The sequence below is a fragment of the Styela clava genome, chromosome 3 (assembly GCF_964204865.1).
Source record: "Styela clava chromosome 3, kaStyClav1.hap1.2, whole genome shotgun sequence".
Lineage (NCBI taxonomy): Eukaryota > Metazoa > Chordata > Ascidiacea > Stolidobranchia > Styelidae > Styela > Styela clava.
The window spans coordinates 22,482,084-22,494,235 of record NC_135252.1 but is presented as its reverse complement, the minus strand read 5'-3'; the positions used below and the strand labels follow the sequence as shown (position 1 = coordinate 22,494,235).

Below are 12,152 nucleotides of genomic sequence, written 5' to 3'. Positions count from 1 at the left end.
CTCCGTTACAAGTTATCTGTACACTGAACGTTCCGTACCGGTATTTTTTGTCAGGACGCTCTCTACGTGTGCACCATAGGAAAAATCGCCGCATGAAAAATCGCATTATTTCAAAAAGATTCCTTAAGAGCATACTCTAACCCCAACCCTATAAACCTAACTGTTTTTTTATTATCACATATACCTGTTTTACATCAAAATACCGTTGCCATTTCCCCTACACGGCGAAATTTCCTGCGACGAGATTTCCTACGGCGAATTTTCCGGACACTGATTAATATATAGCATATGTAACATATTGCAACCATTTCGGTATCCGAAGAAGCTGGCTATTGGAATGGAAATGAAATCGTCATGCTACACAAGGATATGAAAGAAGTTTCGGGTAAGTGATAACAATTTTGTATTTTAGATGGGTTTATCCTATTCTATAATTCTACTGCACCTCCGTAGTAACATCGTTATAAGCGTTAGGAATGTAATACAAGTCACCACTACTTACTTTGCCTAAACGCACAAGTTTGAATTCCGTTGGTGCTGGTGATTAAAATTGAGCATTGTCGAACGTAAGGTGGTCCGGGCGGATGCACGTAGGTGATGACTTCCCTGCCAGGAATTTGGAACTCAAGGCCCAAATGCGACACCAGCCAGGGCGATAGTTCGAATTTATATATGTGTCGTATCATGGATTTTACTCGAAGGTCTGAAGGACAAATTTGAAAGGTCTTAACGAATATTTATAAATTGTGCGTTGTAATATACCAGAGGTGGCCAACACGTCGAACGCGATCAACCCGTCGATCGCCACGTCTCGTGTGGTCGATCGGGTAAATTTAATAACATACCCCCGAAAATTGCCTTGAACCAGTTTCAATTCAGGCAGCGCATGTGTCTTAAAACAGGAAGAATTCAGTACTGTACATGCGCAATGTACAGTACGATAATATAGACAAACGCTATTTGTGGCTGGGCAAGTCCGATATATCATATTATTACGTAACAAATGCACGTTTCGTCTACACTCTAAGAAATGTTGGGTAAATTTTGCCTTCATTTTAGGGGTAAATTTGAAAAATGGTGTCGGTAAACCGATACACCGACAAATGTCTGTAATAATTACCGACATTGGAGGCGTGGCGCTAGTCGATATTGCGCGTGCACACTGGTAAGGGAGAGCAGCCAATCAGGCGATATATATCAAACGACTAAATTATCACGCGCCGGCTTTTTGTTGCTCTACTCCCTAATTTTTCGTTCAATTGACGAATTCCAGACTTTTGGACTTTGATAAGACGATATTATATACGGCAGTTATATCTTAGTTGCTCTTGTTATTTTTGAGTTGGCGGTTTTTCTGCGGGGAAACCTTAAAATGCGGGAAACGGAAACGACGGGAGTTACTGTGAAATTCACTAAAATGCGGGAATTGCGGGAACGACGGGAAATTGCCAAAATTAAAATGCGGGAACTACGGGAATAACGAGAACTACGGGAAATTTCACTAAAAAGCGGGAAATTTCACAAAAAGCGGGAATGACGGGAAATCGCATTAAGGTACAGGAAATATTCAATTTAGTTTATGTTTAGGGGAAATTGCTCTAGAAAGCCAAAGCAACGGTAAATGTACGCTTGTGGGTGAATGTACGTGAAATGTATATAAAATGCGGATATTACTGCAAATCGCTTTAAAGTACGGGAAATACTCATTTAAAAGAATGTTTAGAAGAAGTTGCACTAGAAAACGAAAGCAACTTTTCATTAAAATAGTGAACAATAATATAAATCTTCATAGCATTTTCAGCTTTACTGAATATTTCTTGAAAAAAACTATTTGAACAACAGTTGTACATAGATAATATTTCTAAAAGAAAATTGGTTCAGAAGTTTGTTGGTAATAAAATATACTTGGGGGTAGCAAAACAAAGACTATAAATTTCCAATGATAAGAATATTACAAAATTATGATTTTTTTTTTCATTTTGACACCTAACAAATTTAATGTTGCAAACAACTATACATCTCAGATTCTGTATCTATTTCTTCAAAATAAAAAATTTGCCACTATAATCTTTTTCAGACATAGTGATGAAACCTACATCTCTTGCGTCCTCTAATAATATATTATGGAAAATACGTGGTCATGTATATTTAATTCTCTAAAACACTTTCCAGCTGTGAAGTATGCTACAGCAGTTACACGGTAGAAATTCTCTGCACATTTAGTCAAACTGCGAGATGATATTGCCGTAATGTCACATCGAGTCCCATTACTATGATTTCAAAAATAATTTACTGAATCTTGTAAAATGTAATTTAATCATTTATTGCTGTAATGTTTGCGGACATCCATATTGTTTGCTGAAAAACAAGAATCCAGTGCGTCTACGCTTTGTACGCTTGGCAAACAAAATTACTGTGCCATATTTAAAGTGCTCATTTGTTTGCTTTATATGGCACTCTTCACTTCGTAGGTTAATTGTTTCCGTCATATCATTTACAGAATTTCTCTATAGAATTATTTCATCCAAATGGTATATTACCAGGAGGTAATTTATGAATTAAGTTCGTATTTTCAAGCTTGTATTTTAATATGATACACAAAGCGTTCCTGTAAAATATTTATTTTTAAACTTTTTCACATGATTTACAGTGATTTCACTTTGATTTTACTGAATCTTGCAGATAGAAATGTTTTTACAACTCCACTTTATTTGCCCAGAAATAATTTTCCAAGGACGTCTGAGCTCAATTCTTCGTCCCCACAAACAAACTGACAGCGTCAAATAAATTTTAAGCGCTCACTTGTTTCCCTAATATATCTCTTTCACTTTGTACAGAAAGAGCTATATATTTGTCATTTACTCCAAATTTACGTTAATAGATTGAAAACCGAATCAGTCTCCTTGCTTGGTTTTACATTTCAGACTCTTTATTTCAGACAAAATCTTTGGCATTAATTGAATCTTCCCTTAAAAAACATATTTTGATCACTACTGGGTCAAATATATCTCTTGTTTGAAATGAAGAGTATATATATTTTTTTATATTTGTATATTTATATTTGAATCATCAAATACCAACAATATATCACAGAAAACATTTTTTGGTTTGTTATATATTAAAAAGGGGTACAATATTAAACTATTGACAAGAAAGATCTTTGCATTTATCGGGAAATCTGAAAACCGCTGTTTATATTAAATAAAATTATTTAAAGAATATAAAACCATTAGAAAACTTTTGTTCAGCGGTATATTAAAATAGTGAATATATGAACATTTATAGTGAAGTACGATTACTATTCTTACATTTATTATTTGTCATTATCACATCAAATTTGTTTAATAAACGTTTCAAATAATATTATGAATACTATTTTTGAAAAATTGTTTTCTTTGCCAATACCAAGTTTAGTCTAATCGTGATTGAATGTAAATATATAATAAAAATTCTTTATATGAACATCTCAATGTTTTGAAAATTAACTTCACAAATGGATACAAGGTAACATTTAATTAAATCAGTTTCACGAACATAAAACTACGTACCTGCAGATAAAATTTATCATAATAAATTTAGTAATGATATTAAACCTATAAAATAAAATAAAAATAGAAACAATAGTAAAACTTGACTTTAAGTAATAAAAATAAAACAGGAAAATAATAAATGCGTATAAGCAAAACGAAATACTCTTTTGCGACCAACATACAGGTTTGAAAAAATATATGAGTGTTATTTGATTTTTCTAGAATTCAAGGGTAAGAAGGGTATATGTTTTTTAACATAGTCTATCAATATATTTGAAAGATATTGAATTATTTTTAATCGTTTTCGGTTTCAAATCTCACTCGTTGTTTCTATGCCAAATCTTTTTTCGATTTCTCCAAGGTCTCTAATTAAACCATCTAGTTGATAGAGTCTTATCTTTTTTTCTTATGATGTAAATCACATGTCGAACAAATTCTTCAAGGTGTAGCTGTCTTTTTTCTAATTCGCCTATATTTGACATCTAAAAAGTTATACAATTATAATTATAATAAACCAATAATTTTTTTCTCAAATGTTTCGTTATAGACGGAAAGTATGTGAGAAAACACCTTAATATTGAGAATTATAAATGAAAGTGCTAAATACCGGCGTTTTGTGGACGCTAGTATATTTCAGATAGCACACTCGGGTAACTGAATAAAGTTTTAGTGCAAACGATTAACATAGAGTTAAATCGTCAATATGAAAATTTTTAATTATTCTTTTCAAGGACAGTGGAATTAAACACATAATATTTCTCACCTTATGTTCCTCAATCCAATTTGACTCGTTATCGCACCGACCAAAGATAAGTTGTGTCTCATAAGACGATAATTTGTGTGTTCCAACACAGGTAAAATATTGCTTAATATCAGAAATATAATATTCAAAAGTTTGTCGAGCCTCTCTTTGTTGCTCTAGTCTTTCATCAAATATCTTTGATTCCATTAGGTGTTTCCTCTTAAGAAAGTATCAAATTCATGATCATTTAATGCGTATTAAAAATACAAATGATAAATTTTTTTAGGTAAAGAAGGTCAAGTCCTGTAGAACAAAATTGACAAATAATGAACGATATTTGAAAAAAATTAATAAAAAATAAAATACCCAAAAATTTATTTAAGATTTTGCATATTTACTTCCTTCCAGTTTAAAACAGTGTGATCAATATAAACTCAAACGATAGAAAGACAATTCATTTGATCTAAAAGCTTTAAACTCGCGTGTTTGAATTTCAAAACTTAAATATTCCAGAAAATTTCTAATGAATGTTCTTAATAAACGAAAAATATGGAAAATTGAATGTTTATTACAGTATTTAACTAAGTACTTTGAATTGGCGAAATAATTGTCTATCTGTTAAAATTGGACCCACCTCCGAAAATTTTTGTTTTATTAGATCTGTAGCATATACGGCAGCACCATAAGCCACTGCTTCATCTGGATTTATAGAATTGTTTAATTGTTTGCCATTAAAAAACCTTTTCAGCATTTCTTGAATTTTTGGAATACGTGTTGACCCACCAATAAGCACGATTTCATCTATCTGTAGTTTTGTGAAAAGGGTTTATCAAGAAAAGTAGCATTTTAATCCTTTGTTTTAAAGCACAATTACATATGTATTTAAAATGTAAATAACTATAGTTGATAAAACATGCAGTAAATAAATATAAAAAATATAATTATTTATATTTATTTGTCATTAAAAATAAAAAATATTTTCTTTGGTTTGTAATGACATACATATTTTACATCAATTTGTAACATTCGTCCAAGATATTTTTTTTTGAGATATTTGACTTTATATTTTTACATTTTAAAATATTATTTCATATTTGCTTTTAAGATATCGTGTTTTTAATGTGTTGCAAACCTTGTCTTTGGTCATTTTTGCTTGGTTCAATGTATTCTGCACCCCATGAAGTGTTTTAGCAAAGTAATCATTGTTGATGTCTTCAAACTTTGCTCGACTAATTGTTGCTTTAAAATCAATGCCACTGTGAATGCTGTCGACATTAATCCTGCGTATAGAAGTTTTAAATTTTACATGCAGGATGTTCATGGCAACATTTCGAAGATTTATCTTCGTGTTTCACAAATCATCATTAGACATTAAAAAAGTATGACGAGCAATGTTATTTTTTAAGTAAACTAATTGCAAAGTTATGTAGTCAATAAATATTTTCTCTTCAGAAATAGTAGAATAATAATAAAAACTGTTGTAACAAATAATTCACATACTTCATTAAAAAAATTATACTGAAATATTGTACCGTTTCTATTCAAAATATTTGATTTGTCCAATATCACATTTTAGCAACGTCTACCTAGTAGGGATGGGACCGGGTTCGGACTCGGAATCGATTCGAATTCAGGCATTTTTTGAACTCGGATTCGATTTCGAGTCCACGTCATTTTAACCGAGTCCATAATCAATTCTGTTTTTACTAATTTACGCCTATGTTTGTACTTTTGCCTCTATAAATCCCAACACACACCTCAACTAGTTAAAATTCAAGGTTTGATCTTTAACAATATCCCTCGTGTGCAATATAAACACTCCTAATAAAACGACGACAGATATCCAGATAATATAAGGCAAGTTGAAAACTAGTGATCGCTAGTGATGATGTTGCGCCAGTCGCCTTCAAACTATCTATCCTATTTGGTATACATGTGGTACACAATAAAATATGTGTTATTGCAATAATTTTGAGTGTTTGATTCGCGTAAAAATGAAACATGCTTTGAATCAACCCAATGGGGAATCTCATCAATACCTGTTTTAAATCGAGTTTATTGCGTGCAATCCTTTCGCTAAAAAGGCAATGGAAAGCATGCTGAGAGTTTAACGTTTACATGAACTACCAAATTGCAAGCAGGTGTACCACATTGTATTGACGATGAGTGGCATTTCTCTACCCTATGCGCACATGAAATAGTAAATTTACGGCTAGAATTATCTGGATCTTAGGAAAGCATTGTAGTCGAAAGCTTTTTATTTTTCATATTGACATGTAAGATTTTCTGAATAGCCGCCCAGAATTGACGCAAGGTGGGCTGGAAATCCAGTTCACAGCCAAGGCGCACATTGACCCACTTTTACGTTTGTATTATGGCCGCCAAAAAAGAGAAAAAATATATATTTAAAATGATTAAACAGCTATCTGCGGAACCATAGTGCAAAAAATATGAGCTACAACGTATGTTTGTGAGCGCACGATGTGTAGCATGGTCAAAAACACGTTTTTCTGTTTTTTTTCATTATGACGTCATGGACTCGGCAGATTCGATTCGAGTCCTTGACCTATTACTCGGATTCGTCGAATCTCTGTAATGCCGGACTCGTCCCATCCCTACAGTAGGTATTGGGCACGGGAGATCATCAGAATAAAGAATTTCAAACAGTATTTCAATTTTATATTGTTCTTGTACTAATTAATTAGGAAAATATCTCTCAAATCTATTATCATTTTAACCCAATTTTCGACTTTCAAAGAAAGTCAATATTTATTCAATGTTCTAATTTAAATAAATTTATCAAGACGATGGCATGGGTAAAAAATATTACCTGAGTATAAATTTAAGTAATCAATTCTTTTTTGGTATTGACTAACTAATTAGGCATAATATACTCTTAGGATGGTTGTTTATATATCATCGCATGAATCAAATCGGAATGACCGCTGATATTTACGACCTAGCGCATGACCAGTTTTTGTACACCTATCTGCATTCATTGATACTTGCTGGGCAGACATGTATTAGCACTCAACAGGGGCATTTTGATGGACACATACTCAATTCGAAGATTTCGCTCAAAGCCGGTTTGTTTTAAAAATGAGCTTTCTCAACAGGAAACTGATTACCTTATGATTTATTAGAGAGTGTAAAAAAAAATTGATATTGATTGCAATTTCAAATTTATGGTGACGCCATAGCCGCCTATTGGAGTATTTTGTTTGTTGTCCAATTAATGTATCCCAAATATTTCATAAGAAAATGCTGTTGAGGTTTTTGTTGTTGAGATTATTGGAAGCTAAAAATTTAGTCATTAAATTTATTTTCGAACTAATCAATTTACTGCAAAAAATAAAGTGGCGCCTAGAAGCGTACGGCTTAGAAAATTATGCTATATGGTATTTTCATATTTGCGCAAGAGTTTATTTCACTTTCGATTGCATTCTTCTTATTGCAAACAAGTTAAAGACGACAATTCTAACTAAAATTCAATTACTGAACAAGTGGCACAAAAAATTAATTAAAGGTTATTTTTTTGCTTTTTGTGACAGTGTCTACCAATATGGTTGCTTAATAAACGTCGGCTCTGACAGAAAACAATTGAAGTAACAAAACGAAGCGGAATGAGTATTAGGCTTAAATTATGATACACCTCAAAAACTACAAAAAAAACCATGGAGATATTGACCATGTTAATCACAAAATAAATAAAATATTCATCGACGTATTTTTCAGTTTGAACTTTTAAAAATCCTAAATTATTTTTGTTACATTTTATGTTTGCTGATTAGTCTAAAATCGTATTTAACGAATACCGACATAAACTTACTTTGCTATGACAGAGACCGACAACTTCTTTTTTGCATCTTCACATTTCATTTTTAGGCGACTTAATGCTCTCTTGTTTTTGGACAAATCAACTTCAGTTTGCCTGTAGAACTCTTGAATGCAATATTGAACCATTCTATTGTCAAAATCTTCACCTGTTTGAATTTACAAATTTGTATAATTAAAATTGCGAATTAATTACTGCTAGATTAGTAATTAATTTACCTGCAATTATATTCACATTTGTTACTTTTACTAAATTTACTAACGAGGTTATTAGAGTACTGCTCCATATTTGAAAGTAGAAATTCCTTATTTATGTAAACGATTCATGCAAAATCTAAAACATGAAGTTTGTGTATATTTGCTTGTTAATTTTAGAATATATTAATATTTCAAATTCTTATCCCAAATTTTTTCATAAAATAATTAGCATTATTTTTATCCAACAATCTCTGAATTACGTCTGGTCACAGGCACAAAGCTCACAAAAACTTGATGTCATTTTACAATATTATGCGTACAATTTCCAATGTATTACTTAATTAAATTATTTGCAGTTAGAGTGTGCTTGTAACACAATAATTACCTCCTAAATGGGCGTCTCCTCCTGTTGCTTTGATGTCAAACACTTCACCTCTTATGGTAATCACAGAAACATCAAATGTTCCGCCGCCGAGATCGAATATTAAAACATTACATGCCTTATGTTTCTGAAATACCAAAATATACAATGTTTTGAACTTTAATTACTGGATTAATATTAAACATCCTTCAATTCCACATACATATCTATAAAAATTGTTAGCTAATATAAAATTACTTGTTTTAAATTATTTTAAATACTTCCATCAAAACATACATGTGTATGATGAAGTTTGTAAGCAATTGCCGCAGCTGTTGGTTCATTTAATATTTGAAGAACGTTAAGACCCGCTATTTTTCCAGCTTCTTTTGTAGATTTACGTTGTGCGCTGTTGAAGTAAGCAGGTACTGTGATCACGGCGTCAGTGATTGTTGACCCCATGTATGTCTCGGCATCGTGTTTCAATTCCAATAGAATCGTTGAACTAATTTGTTCGGGGTGGAATAATTTTAAATCATGATTGCAATCCACCTTGAAAAATATTAGTGAATATTTTGTAAAAATATTAATATTGTGTAAAAAATGCGATCATAACAACATGATATCATTCTTTTGTTACCTGAATAATAGGGCAATTATTTTTATTAATTACTTCGAAACCCCAAAGTTTCAAATCTCCTTGTAGAATTGGATCATTATATTTCTTTCCAATCAGGCGCTTTATTTCTAAAAAATGCATTAATTACTAAAATTGGAAAAAAGAAAATTGTTTTTTAAAATTCTTAGATATTTAGGAGTCAAACTATGGAGATCTATTTATATATAAATAAATAATTGGGTTAGATTAAAAAAAGAAATTGATAGTTGATAGATTGAAATTCAAAGTATAAGTTAACTAAAACTATATCATTAACAACTCAGAATAGATAGGAGTAAAATAGGGTACAGATACACAACTCAGATCATTATGAAATAATTTTAATATCTTTATTCATATTATGAACGCACGTTTGAAAACGTTTGAGAAATTTACTCACGATATATTATATTTCGGTGATTAAAATCCATGTCGTATTTCGCTGCTTTTCCCGTCAAGACTTCGTCACCAGAAAAAGAAACATAAGATGGAGTCAATCTATCGCCTTCATTGTTTGGTACAATTTCAATCTACAATAGGGTAAATGTACTATGTTAATTCCTTGATAAATTCGTCCAAAGAATAGCTTGCATATTTTCTTAATTGCTAAATACGAGTAAATTACGTCGTTCTAATTTCATATATAAGCCTATTCTATTTTTCATTGGAAAAAGTGCGAGTAATTTAAAAAATACCAAAATTAGTAAAAATTCTACGACCAAAAATTTACAGAAGAAAAATACATACTCTTTCATTTTTTAGAACAGCGACACATGATAATGTAGTCCCAAGATCTATTCCTATCACCGACATTTTCAAGTCAATCTGAATATGCAGATGGTCTCAGATACTCATAATTAGAAATGTAGCAATATATGTACCAAAGTTGTATATTACTATTACCCACATCAAAAAACAAAGGGTTTGTTTTAATATGGTTACCCTGTTAAATAATGAGAAGGATACCCTAAATTAAATTTGATTGACAAGGTTGATTACACTGTCAATTAGTCATTAACAAAGTTTAGTCTTAATTTTCTGAGTAGGACTGAAACAGCTTTAGTTCATCTTTTGGTTCACGTTATTTTGTAGTAAAAATTAATATTCATTCAGCAGCGTATACGAGTTACAAATCGATGACCCGCCATACATTAACAAAACAGTGAGATAATTAGTCGAAGTCAGGAGTCACCAAACTACGGCCCGCGGGCCGCATCCGGCCCGCGACGTCATTTTATCCAGCCCACAATAACACGCAAAAATGGCTAAATTGTCTTCATAAAACTTGGTTCATAAATTTCATAAAAATTGGTGAGTATCAAGTTAGGGAAGAAATACACACGTCCTTATAAATTTTGATGGTGTTCATAGACAATATCAGTAAGTTGCACTACGTATAAGTGGAGCGTGATTTTTAAAAGCTCCGAATGTTGTGAAATTTATGCGCTAATGAACAAAATCAAATACCAGATAATAGTTGTTTATTTTATCTAAATTATCTCAAATTTCCATGGAATTCCAAGCTACAGCAGGCAGTTCCAAGTCGTTTTTATGATCGGTATTCCAACGCGGCATTACGGTACTTAGCAAACGTGATGCGTACATTTATTGGCGCAAAAAAGCGGATTTTCTAACATTCCTAATTTATGACAGCAACGTTTTGATAACAGCTAAACTCAGGATAGTTGTCTAGATATAGAAATCTTGTATATATGTTTTCCTAGGATATTCTTGATCTATATTCTGCAATATGGATAGAATTTAATATTCAAGTCATCAGAAATGTAGAATATATATTGTTGAATAAATTGAATGGATTTCCCAACTTTTGTGAATTTATTCCATTGACAAAAATATTCATCCGGCCCGTTTCAACACAGTTTGAGTCATACCCGGCCCGCGGCTAAAAAAGTTTGGTGACCCCTGGTCTAAGTGATCCAAGAATCCTTCTGCACACGAACACCGTAATATTTTTGTAACATTTCCGCCGATCAAGTCATATATTTGTTTAGTGCGCAGAAAGACTCTTGATTACTTGGCTTAGAACAGGATAGACCAAACCCTGGCATGCGGCCCGCAGACAAGTTCCATGCAGCCCTCAGAACAATGTTAGCGTATAGTAAACCGTTGGAAGATATTTGTATTTATTGACCTTTAATGAGTGTTTTTAACTATTCCAGCTAGGGTCGGGATCACGAGATTTGGACACTTTTCCTAATCCCGATGACGGGAATGATGTTTGTGAAAATCGCGACTTTCAATGTTGTATTTATAAATGTCGAGGGGTGTCGATTTGAAAATGACGTAAAGAGATCGGTACGCGGTGGATGAGATAAGTCGCGCTTTCATTTCAACTTCGCATCTTTAGCTCGCGCCAAGCAACTCCCTATTAGGAGAGACGATTTGTTATTTATTTTAGTCAAAAACCTCTCCCTTTCCTAGCGTGGGCCACGTGACTGCAGTGGCGAAAGGCATAATGACTTAGCGCCGCGCGATCGATATTTCTATAGCTATGTCGAAAATCCCGACCTAGACGGACTTGGTTGTTCTCCGACCATAACACTAGACCAGGGTGGTCCAAGGTTGTTGTCTTCGCGGGTCACAAAATTATTTTTACATTGTTCGCGGGCCACAATAGTGTCAGAAATAGGTAAAAAGGGAAATACAAAACAAACACTTTTATTGTGCAAAGAATTGATCATTATTTTTCATTCATCAATCTATAAAAACATGCAAAATACACCAGAAAATCACTGAAACATGAAAAAGTTTTTCTATATCTACGTTTAATGTAAGATTTCAAACTCTTCACAACGGAGATAGTGATCC

General features: G+C 32.4%; 1 protein-coding gene across 1 annotated transcript; it reads right to left on the bottom strand.

Annotated features, from left to right (window-relative positions):
* Positions 1-3,525: 3,525 nt before the first annotated feature.
* On the bottom strand, positions 3,526-10,231 carry LOC120343068 (heat shock 70 kDa protein 1-like). Its single transcript, XM_039412146.2, has 10 exons — positions 10,071-10,231; positions 9,724-9,853; positions 9,306-9,412; positions 8,963-9,217; positions 8,690-8,813; positions 8,102-8,255; positions 5,405-5,552; positions 4,907-5,077; positions 4,294-4,491; positions 3,526-4,012 (listed from the first exon to the last, which is right to left on the bottom strand). The coding sequence occupies exons 1-10, from the start codon at positions 10,134-10,136 to the stop codon at positions 3,896-3,898; spliced, it is 1,470 nt and encodes a 489-aa protein (XP_039268080.2). The 5' UTR covers positions 10,137-10,231; the 3' UTR covers positions 3,526-3,895.
* Positions 10,232-12,152: the final 1,921 nt, after the last annotated feature.